Source organism: Salmo salar, unplaced genomic scaffold (assembly GCF_905237065.1).
Source record: "Salmo salar unplaced genomic scaffold, Ssal_v3.1, whole genome shotgun sequence".
NCBI classification, from domain to species: domain Eukaryota; kingdom Metazoa; phylum Chordata; class Actinopteri; order Salmoniformes; family Salmonidae; genus Salmo; species Salmo salar.
In genome coordinates, this window is record NW_025550964.1 from 207,501 (window position 1) to 220,000 (window position 12,500).

Below are 12,500 nucleotides of genomic sequence, written 5' to 3' on the forward strand. Positions count from 1 at the left end.
AAAGCTTTGTCTTTATTCTAATGTTCTACTGATCGTCGTGTACATCATTACTCTGAGAGCAATAAGGAATGCATGATAGCTATAGTTATTACTGGATGTTTATTTATTACCATTTAACACAGAGGATGTTCTGACGTTGTGGTTTTAGAGCTTTGCATCGTACTCTGCCTTAAAGACTGAGAGCGAGAAGGATAGCACACTTGCAGTGTGTGTGTGTGTGTGTGTGTGTGTGTGTGTGTGTGTGTGTGTGTGTGTGTGTGTGTGTGTGTGTGTGTGTGTGTGTGTGTGTGTGTGTGTGTGTGTGTGTGTGTGTGTGTGTGTGTGTTGTTTTAGTTCAACTTGAAGCACAGTCCAGTAAATATTACTACACTTTGACCTTCCCTCTCCCTCTTTCTCTCACCTGATTGGACCTTTACTCCTAAGAACAACCAATGAATGAGACAAAGTTATCTGCTGCTTCCTGTTTGTGCACAGCCTCTTGTCCTGTGTCATTTTTAGGCCTATTTCTTACACCAATCAAATGCTCTGGATAGATGTGTAGAGGGGAGGGGGAGAGGGGAGGAGAGGAGAGGAGGGGGGAAGAGAGGAGAGGAGAGGAGAGGGAGAGGAGAGGAGAGGGGAGGAGAGGAGGGGAGAAGACAGGAGAGGAGAGGACAGGAGAAGACGAGAGGAGAGGAGAGGAGAGGATAGGAGAGGAGAGGAGAAGACAGGAGGGGAGAGGACAGGATAAGACGAGAGGAGAGGAGAGGAGAGGATAGGAGAGGAGAGGAGAAGACAGGAGGGGAGGGGAGGGGAAGGGAGGAGAGAGGAGGGGAGGAGAGAAGAGAACAGGACAAGAGGAGAGGACGAGATGAGATGAGAGGAGAGGAGAGGAGAGGAGAGGAGAGGAGAGGAGAGGAGAGGAGAGGAGAGGAGAGGAAGTTACTTTAGACTGCTCTATCTGCTGACATTTGTAAAGGACAAACTGAAGTGATTCAGCTTCATAGCTTTTATAGCAGTGTGTGATTATCAATAAAATGACAATATTTTGAATGCGCTGTCTGGTATCTGTTGGTCATCTGTGAGTATAGCTGCGGGAAGTCGTTTGGGGGTGCTGAGAAGTTGTTTTTCTGGTGGGGGACACAGATTTTGTTTTCTCCCTACAAACGGCTATATCGTTCCACTGAGCTGCCAGGGGGAAGCTGCAGAACGTTCCGCGGCTCTGTCTGAGAGCTCTGTTTTATTCTGGAGTCTACCGTATCATCTAGGGACAAAAGGAGTTCACTGTGTAGGGAATAGGGCGCCATTTGAGACGAACGCTAGCTTCAATAGGTCTCCCAACAATGTTCTGCGCTCATCAATCATATGTGAAGTTAGGTGAGGGTCGGTGAAAGTATCTGAAGGTCGGTGAAGGTATCTGAAGGTGGGTGAAGGTAGGTGAAGGTAGGTGAAGGTAGGTGAAGGTAGGTGAAGGTAGGTGAAGGTATCTGAAGGTGGGTGAAGGTAGGTGAAGGTAGGTGAAGGTAGGTGAAGGTAGGTGAAGGTAGGTGAAGGTATCTGAAGGTAGGTGAAGGTAGGTGAAGGTAGGTGAAGGTAGGTGAAGGTATCTGAAGGTATCTGAAGGTAGGTGAAGGTATCTGAAGGTATCTGAAGGTATCTGAAGGTAGGTGAAGGTAGGTGAAGGTATCTGAAGGTAGGTGAGGGTATCTGAAGGTAGGTGAAGGTATCTGAAGGTAGGTGAAGGTATCTGAAGGTACCTGAAGGTACCTGAAGGTAGGTGAAGGTAGGTGAAGGTAGATGAAGGTATCTGAAGGTAGGTGAAGGTAGGTGAAGGTATCTGAAGGTAGGTGAAGGTATCTGAAGGTATCTGAAGGTAGGTGAAGGTATCTGAAGGTATCTGAAGGTAGGTGAAGGTATCTGAAGGTATCTGAAGGTAGATGAAGGTATCTGAAGGTAGGTGAAGGTAGGTGAAGGTAGGTGAAGGTAGGTGAAGGTATCTGAAGGTAGGTGAAGGTAGGTGAAGGTAGGTGAAGGTATCTGAAGGTAGGTGAGGGTATCTGAAGGTAGGTGAAGGTATCTGAAGGTATCTGAAGGTAGGTGAAAGTATCTGAAGGTAGGTGAAGGTATCTGAAGGTACCTGAAGGTAGATGAAGGTAGGTGAAGGTAGGTGAAGGTAGGTGAAGGTAGGTGAAGGTAGGTGAAGGTAGGTGAAGGTATCTGAAGGTATCTGAAGGTAGGTGAAGGTATCTGAAGGTAGGTGAAGGTATCTGAAGGTAGGTGAAGGTATCTGAAGGTATCTGAAGGTAGGTGAAGGTAGGTGAAGGTAGGTGAAGGTATCTGAAGGTATCTGAAGGTAGGTGAAGGTAGGTGAAGGTATCTGAAGGTAGGTGAAGGTATCTGAAGGTATCTGAAGGTAGGTGAAGGTATCTGAAGGTATCTGAAGGTATCTGAAGGTAGGTGAAGGTAGGTAAAGGTAGGTGAAGGTATCTGAAGGTAGGTGAAGGTAGGTGAAGGTAGGTGAAGGTAGGTGAAGGTAGGTGAAGGTATCTGAAGGTAGGTGAAGGTAGGTGAAGGTAGGTGAAGGTATCTGAAGGTAGGTGAAGGTAGGTGAAGGTAGGTGAAGGTATCTGAAGGTATCTGAAGGTAGGTGAAGGTAGGTGAAGGTAGATGAAGGTAGGTGAAGGTATCTATTGTAAACATCCATAGACTGTATACACCAACCAAGGCTATCATTTTTACATTTTAGTCATTTAGCAGACACTGTTATCCAGAGCGACTCTACAGTAGTGAATACATACATTTCATTTCATGCTCTACCAACTGAGCCACAGGGAAAACCAAGGCAATGATAATTGATGTGTGGGGTATTGGCACCACCTGGTGGCCATCAACAGTATTAAAGCCTTCCGCCTGCGTCACACAAACCAAGGAAGTTGGAAAAGAGTTGCCTTCCTGTGGATGATAATGGTAGTCCTGTCAGACAGAGTCAAATGGGAACACAATAAGCTTTGGCAGCGGCACCACAGGGTTAGTTATACAAATCTTTGGTGGCACTGCACATTAAAGCTAAAATCCAGACAATGAGTTTACAATAATGTGTCTTAATAAACACAGCAAGGTTTCTTTTTTTTTAAATCTTTTATCGTTTAAAACAACACGGTCCTCGTCTACAGATACATGATTTAGTTAATAGTGGAACCTTTATATGGAAGAGTGGGCAGCCGACCGGACCAATAACAGAGGAACACAGCTGTCGCATGAAAGCAGAGTATGTCGCTAGACACTTTTTAATACAAATGCTGTGTGTTTCTTTCTGCTTTATAAACCTTGAAGAGCTAACCTGTACGACTTTTTAAAAAAAAAACACACACCATGGAGTCGAAAGGGATGTCGCAACATGCAGTAAGTCACCATAGTGAAATGTTTTATTCCGTATTGTGGTCAGATACAAACTGCTAAACATGACTTATCCACTCGGTTAGCTTGTTAGTTATCCTGCCATTAGATTCGTTATTCAGCTATTTATCTACCTGAACTATATGTTTACCTCTGTTACTCTCTGAGATGAAACATGTCTTGTTAGCTGATAGATAGATAGATTAGTTATTCAGCTATTTATCTACCTGAACTGTGTTACAACAAACCGGGTTTTCAGCTAGCAAGACATTTACAATGTTACATCTCATATGTTGTGTTTTCTGTACAGGCTGAGACTGACGGGATGTTAATTGTGTCATACTTAAAGTAAAAGTAAAGATAATTTACCGTAACACCCTGTATATAGCCTCCACATTGACTCTGTACCGGTACCCCCTGTATATAGCCTCCACATTGACTCTGTACCGTAATACCCTGTATATAGCCTCCACATTGACTCTGTACCGGTACCCCCTGTATATAGCCTCCACATTGACTCTGTACCGGTACCCCCTGTATATAGCCTCCACATTGATTCTGAACCGGTACCCCCTGTATATAGCCTCAACATTGACTCTGTACCGTAATACCCTGTATATAGCCTCCACAATGACTCTGTACCGGTACCCCCTGTATATAGCCTCCACATTGACTCTGTACCGGTACCCCCTGTATATAGCCTCCACATTGACTCTGTACCGTAATACCCTGTATAAAGCCTCCACATTGACTCTGTACCGTAATACCCTGTATATAGCCTCCACATTGACTCTGTACCGGTACACCCTGTATATAGCCTCCACATTGACTCTGTACCGTAATACCCTGTATATAGCCTCCACATTGACTCTGTACCGGTACCCCCCTGTATATAGCCTCCACATTGACTCTGTACCGGTACCCCCTGTATATAGCCTCCACATTGACTCTGTACCGTAACACCCTGTATATAGCCTCCACATTGACTCTGTACCGTAACACCCTGTATATAGCCTCCACATTGACTCTGTACCGGTACCCCCTGTATATAGCCTCCACATTGACTCTGTACCGGTACCCCCTGTATATAGCCTCCACATTGACTCTGTACCGTAATACCCTGTATATAGCCTCCACATTGACTCTGTACCGTAATACCCTGTATATAGCCTCCACATTGACTCTGTACCGTAATACCCTGTATATAGCCTCCACATTGACTCTGTACCGTAATACCCTGTATATAGCCTCCACATTGACTCTGTACCGGTACCCCCTGTATATAGCCTCCACATTGACTCTGTACCGTAATACCCTGTATATAGCCTCCACATTGACTCTGTACCGGTACCCCCTGTATATAGCCTCCACATTGACTCTGTACCGGTACCCCCTGTATATAGCCTCCACATTGACTCTGTACCGGTACCCCTGTATATAGCCTCCACATTGACTCTGTACCGTAATACCCTGTATATAGCCTCCACATTGACTCTGTACCGTAACACCCTGTATATAGCCTCCACATTGACTCTGTACCGTAATACCCTGTATATAGCCTCCACAGTGACTCTGTACCGTAATACCCTGTATATAGCCTCCACATTGACTCTGTACCGTAATACCCTGTATATAGCCTCCACATTGACTCTGTACCGTAATACCCTGTATATAGCCTCCACATTGACTCTGTACCGTAATACCCTGTATATATCCTCCACATTGACTCTGTACCGTAATACCCTGTATATATCCTCCACATTGACTCTGTACCGTAATACCCTGTATATATCCTCCACATTGACTCTGTACCGTAATACCCTGTATATAGCCTCCACATTGACTCTGTACCGTAACACCCTGTATATAGCCTCCACATTGACTCTGTACCGTAATACCCTGTATATAGCCTCCACATTGACTCTGTACCGTAATACCCTGTATATAGCCTCCACATTGACTCTGTACCGGTACACCCTGTATATAGCCTCCACATTGACTCTGTACCGGTACCCCCTGTATATAGCCTCCACATTGACTCTGTACCGGTACACCCTGTATATAGCCTCCACATTGACTCTGTACCGGTACCCCCTGTATATAGCCTCCACATTGACTCTGTACCGGTACCCCCTGTATATAGCCTCCACATTGACTCTGTACCGGTACCCCCTGTATATAGCCTCCACATTGACTCTGTACCGGTACCCCCTGTATATAGCCTCCACATTGACTCTGTACCGGTACCCCCTGTATATAGCCTCCACATTGACTCTGTACCGTAATACCCTGTATATAGCCTCCACATTGACTCTGTACCGTAATACCCTGTATATAGCCTCCACATTGACTCTGTACCGTAATACCCTGTATATAGCCTCCACATTGACTCGGTACCGTAATACCCTGTATATAGCCTCCACATTGACTCGGTACCGTAATACCCTGTATATAGCCTCCACATTGACTCTGTACCGTAATACCCTGTATATAGCCTCCACATTGACTCTGTACCGTAATACCCTGTATATAGCCTCCACATTGACTCTGTACCGTAATACCCTGTATATATCCTCCACATTGACTCTGTACCATAATACCCTGTATATAGCCTCCACATTGACTCTGTACCGTAATACCCTGTATATAGCCTCCACATTGACTCTGTACCGTAATACCCTGTATATAGCCTCCACATTGACTCTGTACCGGTACCCCCCTGTATATATCCTCCACATTGACTCTGTACCATAATACCCTGTATATAGCCTCCACATTGACTCTGTACCGTAATACCCTGTATATAGCCTCCACATTGACTCTGTACCGTAATACCCTGTATATAGCCTCCACATTGACTCTGTACCGTAATACCCTGTATATAGCCTCCACATTGACTCGGTACCGTAATACCCTGTATATAGCCTCCACATTGACTCGGTACCGTAATACCCTGTATATAGCCTCCACATTGACTCGGTACCGTAATACCCTGTATATAGCCTCCACATTGACTCTGTACCGTAATACCCTGTATATAGCCTCCACAGTGACTCTGTACCGTAATACCCTGTATATAGCCTCCACATTGACTCTGTACCGTAATACCCTGTATATAGCCTCCACATTGACTCTGTACCGTAATACCCTGTATATAGCCTCCACATTGACTCTGTACCGTAATACCCTGTATATAGCCTCCACATTGACTCTGTACCGTAATACCCTGTATATATCCTCCACATTGACTCTGTACCGTAATACCCTGTATATATCCTCCACATTGACTCTGTACCGTAATACCCTGTATATATCCTCCACATTGACTCTGTACCGTAATACCCTGTATATAGCCTCCACATTGACTCTGTACCGTAACACCCTGTATATAGCCTCCACATTGACTCTGTACCGTAATACCCTGTATATAGCCTCCACATTGACTCTGTACCGTAATACCCTGTATATAGCCTCCACATTGACTCTGTACCGGTACACCCTGTATATAGCCTCCACATTGACTCTGTACCGGTACCCCCTGTATATAGCCTCCACATTGACTCTGTACCGGTACACCCTGTATATAGCCTCCACATTGACTCTGTACCGGTACCCCCTGTATATAGCCTCCACATTGACTCTGTACCGGTACCCCCTGTATATAGCCTCCACATTGACTCTGTACCGGTACCCCCTGTATATAGCCTCCACATTGACTCTGTACCGGTACCCCCTGTATATAGCCTCCACATTGACTCTGTACCGGTACCCCCTGTATATAGCCTCCACATTGACTCTGTACCATAATACCCTGTATATAGCCTCCACATTGACTCTGTACCGTAATACCCTGTATATAGCCTCCACATTGACTCTGTACCGTAATACCCTGTATATAGCCTCCACATTGACTCTGTACCGTAATACCCTGTATATAGCCTCCACATTGACTCGGTACCGTAATACCCTGTATATAGCCTCCACATTGACTCGGTACCGTAATACCCTGTATATAGCCTCCACATTGACTCGGTACCGTAATACCCTGTATATAGCCTCCACATTGACTCTGTACCGTAATACCCTGTATATAGCCTCCACATTGACTCTGTACCGTAATACCCTGTATATAGCCTCCACATTGACTCTGTACCGTAATACCCTGTATATATCCTCCACATTGACTCTGTACCATAATACCCTGTATATAGCCTCCACATTGACTCTGTACCGTAATACCCTGTATATAGCCTCCACATTGACTCTGTACCGTAATACCCTGTATATAGCCTCCACATTGACTCTGTACCGGTACCCCCTGTATATATCCTCCACATTGACTCTGTACCGTAATACCCTGTATATAGCCTCCACATTGACTCTGTACCGTAATACCCTGTATATAGCCTCCACATTGACTCTGTACCGTAATACCCTGTATATAGCCTCCACATTGACTCTGTACCTGGTACACCCTGTATATAGCCTCCACATTGACTCTGTACCGTAATACCCTGTATATAGCCTCCACATTGACTCTGTACCGTAATACCCTGTATATAGCCTCCACATTGACTCTGTACCGTAATACCCTGTATATAGCCTCCACATTGACTCTGTACCGTAATACCCTGTATATAGCCTCCACATTGACTCTGTACCGGTAACCCCTGTATATAGCCTCCACATTGACTCTGTACCGTAATACCCTGTATATAGCCTCCACATTGACTCTGTACCGTAATACCCTGTATATAGCCTCCACATTGACTCTGTACCGTAATACCCTGTATATAGCCTCCACATTGACTCTGTACCGTAATACCCTGTATATAGCCTCCACATTGACTCTGTACCGTAATACCCTGTATATAGCCTCCACATTGACTCTGTACCGTAATACCCTGTATATAGCCTCATTACTGTTATTTACTGCTGCTCTTTAATTATTTGTTACTTTTATTTTTATTTTATAATTTTTTTCTAAATGTTGGTTAAGGGTTTGTATTCAGCATTTCACAGTAATTTCTACACCTGTTGTATTCGGCGCATGTGACAAATACCATTTGATTTGATTTACAATTTAAAGTGTAAATATATATTTTCCCGTTGTGTAAATCCAAGAGTCTGTTTTTGAGTTTAACCATGATAAAGTGCAATGTAAAGTTGGGTGTGTGTGTGTGTGTGTGTGTGTGTGTGTGTGTGTGTGTGTGTGTGTGTGTGTGTGTGTGTGTGTGTGACAGGTCAGTTCATCAGTAGATGTTTCTCAGAGTGTTGAGGAGGACCCTTTAGTGGATGGACCGCTGATCTCCCATGATGCCCTGCAGTCTGCTATCAGGAGAGAATCCACTTCTCTCCCCACACACTTTCCTGCTGTCCTGCTGCTGTTGCTGCAGGTACACACACACACACACACACACCTGTAGTAGTGTATAGACACACACACACACACACACACACACACACACACACACACACACACACACACACACACACACACACACACACCTGTAGTAGTGTATAGACACACACACACACACACACACACACACACACACACACACACACACACACACACACCACACACACACACCTGTAGTAGTGTATAGACACACACACCTGTAGGTCTCTATAGTCTACAGGTCTCTATAGTCTACAGGTCTCTATAGTCTATAGTCTACAGGTCTCTATAGTCTATAGTCTACAGGTCTCTATAGTCTACAGGTCTATAGTCTACAGGTCTATAGTCTACAGGTCTATAGTCTACAGGTCTATAGTCTACAGGTCTATAGTCTACAGGTCTCTATAGTCTACAGGTCTCTATAGTCTATAGTCTACAGGTCTATAGTCTACAGGTCTCTATAGTCTATAGTCTACAGGTCTATAGTCTACAGGTGTCTAGTCTACAGGTCTATAGTCTACAGGTCTATAGTCTACAGGTCTATAGTCTACAGGTCTATAGTCTACAGGTCTATAGTCTACAGGTCTCTATAGTCTATAGTCTACAGGTCTATAGTCTACAGGTCTATAGTCTACAGGTGTCTAGTCTACAGGTCTATAGTCTACAGGTCTATAGTCTACAGGTCTATAGTCTACAGGTGTCTAGTTAGCGTTGGGGTCCATGTCTGTGTTTTGTCTGACAGGTTTTCTCTCTGTGTCCCCAGGTGGTGTATGTGTCTCTGAGTGTGTGTGTTGCCGTGGTGTGTGTGTTGGAGGTTGGCCGGGAGGTGTGTGTCCGAGCGTTGGGTGACGTTGGGGGGCGGAGTGTGGTGGTGATCGGGAAGGTGTTTGTGTGGCTGTGTGTGTTGTTGTTTTGCGTGTGTGTTCAGTATCACCACGGCCGAGTGAGGAGCAGAGGGTTCCTCCGTTTCTATAGAGACAACCGCACGCTGAAACACCTGCCTTTCGTTATCCACTCTGCAGGTACGCACCCTGAAACACCTGGCTTTCGTTATCCACTCTGCAGGTACGCACGCTGAAACACCTGGCTTTCATTACCCGCCTGAAACACCTGGCTTTCATTACCCGCCCTGAAACACCTGGCTTTCATTATCGTATTATACTGCAGGCCGCCCTGAAACACCTGGCTTTCATTAATCGGGCCGCCTGAAACACCTGCCTTTCATTACCCGCCCTGAAACACCTGGCTTTCATTACCCGCCCTGAAACACCTGGCTTTCATTACCCGCCCTGAAACACCTGGCTTTCATTATCCGCCCTGAAACACCTGGCTTTCATTATCCGCTCTGAAACACCTGGCTTTCATTATCCGCTCTGAAACACCTGCCTTTCATTATCCGCCCTGAAAGACCTGCCTTTCGTTATCCACTCTGAAACATCTGCCTTTCATTATCCACTCTGCAGGTACCCGCCCTGAAACACCTGCCTTTCATTACCCGCCCTGAAACACCTGCCTTTCATTACCCGCCCTGAAACACCTGCCTTTCATTATCCACTCTGAAACATCTGCCTTTCATTATCCACTCTGCAGGTACGCACGCTGAAACACCTGCCTTTCATTATCCACTCTGCAGGTACCCGCCCTGAAACACCTGGCTTTCATTATCCACTCTGCAGGTACGCACGCTGAAACACCTGCCTTTCATTATCCACTCTGCAGGTACCCGCCCTGAAACACCTGGCTTTCATTATCCACTCTGCAGGTACCTGCCCTGAAACACCTGCCTTTCATTACCCGCCCTGAAACACCTGGCTTTCATTATCCGCCCTGAAACACCTGGCTTTCATTATCCAATCTGCAGGTACCCGCCCTGAAACACCTGCCTTTCATTATCCACTCTGAAACACCTGGCCGTCATTATCCGCCCTGAAACACCTGGCCGTCATTATCCGCCCTGAAACACCTGCCTTTCATTATCCGCCCTGAAACACCTGCCTTTCATTATCCGCCCTGAAACACCTGCCTTTCATTACCCGCCCTGAAACACCTGCCTTTCATTACCCGCCCTGAAACACCTGGCTTTCATTACCCGCCCTGAAACACCTGCCTTTCATTATCCGCCCTGAAAGACCTGCCTTTCGTTATCCACTCTGAAACATCTGCCTTTCATTATCCACTCTGCAGGTACCCGCCCTGAAACACCTGCCTTTCATTACCCGCCCTGAAACACCTGCCTTTCATTACCCGCCCTGAAACACCTGCCTTTCATTATCCGCCCTGAAACACCTGGCTTTCATTATCCGCCCTGAAACACCTGGCTTTCATTATCCGCCCTGAAACACCTGCCTTTCATTATCCGCCCTGAAACACCTGCCTTTCAGTGCAATAGGCATCACTACAGTCCCTGGTTCGAATCCAGGCTGTATCACAACGGGTTTGGCCTTCGTTGTAAATAATAATTTGTTCCTAACTGATTTGCCTGGTTAAATGAAGGTTCAATTATAAATAAATGAAATCCTGGTTAAATGAAGGTTAAATTATAAATAAATGAAATCCTCTCTGCAGGTCCACTTCCTGCCACACAGAGGAGACACACATTAAACCTACCTTTTACACCTGGACTCGTGTGTGTGTGTGTGTGTGTGTGTGTGTGTACTGTGTGTGTGTGTGTGTGTGTGTGTGTGTCTGTGTGTGTGTGTGTGTGTGTGTGTGTAGGGAACACGGCGGTGTTGGTGGTCATGTCAGCTGATCTGTCAGAGGCGAATCATCTTCCTGTTTATCTGCTGCTAGGGATTCTGGGACTGGAGCTCCTGGTCTCTCTGCCTTGTCTGGTCATCTACACAGGTACCCCTCTCCCCCCTCTCCCCCCATCACAGGTACCCCTCTCCCCCCTTCCCCTATCACAGGTACCCCTCTCCCCCTCTCCCCCTATCACAGGTACCCCTCTCCCCTCTCCCCCTCTCCCCCTATCACAGGTACCCCTCTCCCCCTCTCCCCTATCACAGGTACCCCTCTCCCCCTCTCCCCCTATCACAGGTACCCCTCTCCCCCTCTCCCCCCTATCACAGGTACCCCTCTCCCCCTCTCCCCCCTATCACAGGTACCCCTCTCCCCCTCTCCCCCTATCACAGGTACCCCTCTCCCCCCTATCACAGGTACCCCTCTCCCCCTCTCCCCCTATCACAGGTACCCCTCTCCCCCTCTCCCCCCTATCACAGGTGCCCCTCTCCCCCTCTCCCCCTATCACAGGTACCCCTCTCCCCCTCTCCCCCTATCACAGGTACCCCTCTCCCCCATCACAGGTACCCCTCTCCCTCTCTCTCCCCCTCTCCCCCTATCACAGGTACCCCTCTCCCCCTCTCCCCTATCACAGGTACCCCTCTCCCCCTCTCCCCCTATCACAGGTACCCCTCTCCCCCCTATCACAGGTGCCCCCTCTCCCCTATCACAGGTACCCCTCTCCCCCTCTCCCCCTATCACAGGTGCCCCTCTCCCCCTCTCCCCCCTATCACAGGTACCCCTCTCCCCCCTCTCCCCCTCTCCCCCCTATCACAGGTACCCCTCTCCCCCTCCCCTATCACAGGTACCCCCTCTCCCCCATCACAGGTGCCCCTCTCCCCCATCACAGGTACCCCTCTCCCCATCACAGGTACCCCCTCCCCTCCCCCTCTCCCCTCTCTCCCCTCCCCCAGCCTGTCTATAGAGTGATCTGTATCACAGGTAC

General features: G+C 47.1%; 1 protein-coding gene across 2 annotated transcripts in view; it reads left to right on the plus strand.

Annotated features, from left to right (window-relative positions):
• Window positions 1-2,629: 2,629 nt before the first annotated feature.
• Window positions 2,630-12,500, plus strand: part of LOC123741346 (transmembrane protein 192) — a 25,980-nt gene continuing 16,109 nt past the window's right edge. The window contains exons 1-4 of one of the 2 annotated variants that reach the window (XM_045714227.1): window positions 2,630-3,381; window positions 8,619-8,771; window positions 9,799-9,841; window positions 11,492-11,620. In XM_045714227.1, the coding sequence (XP_045570183.1) occupies window positions 3,352-3,381; window positions 8,619-8,771; window positions 9,799-9,841; window positions 11,492-11,620 (355 nt within the window). In that variant the 5' untranslated portion in view covers window positions 2,630-3,351. Of the gene's footprint in view, window positions 3,382-8,618; window positions 8,772-9,539; window positions 9,842-11,491; window positions 11,621-12,500 lie in introns of both variants that reach the window. The other variant, XM_045714226.1, reaches the window with a different exon arrangement.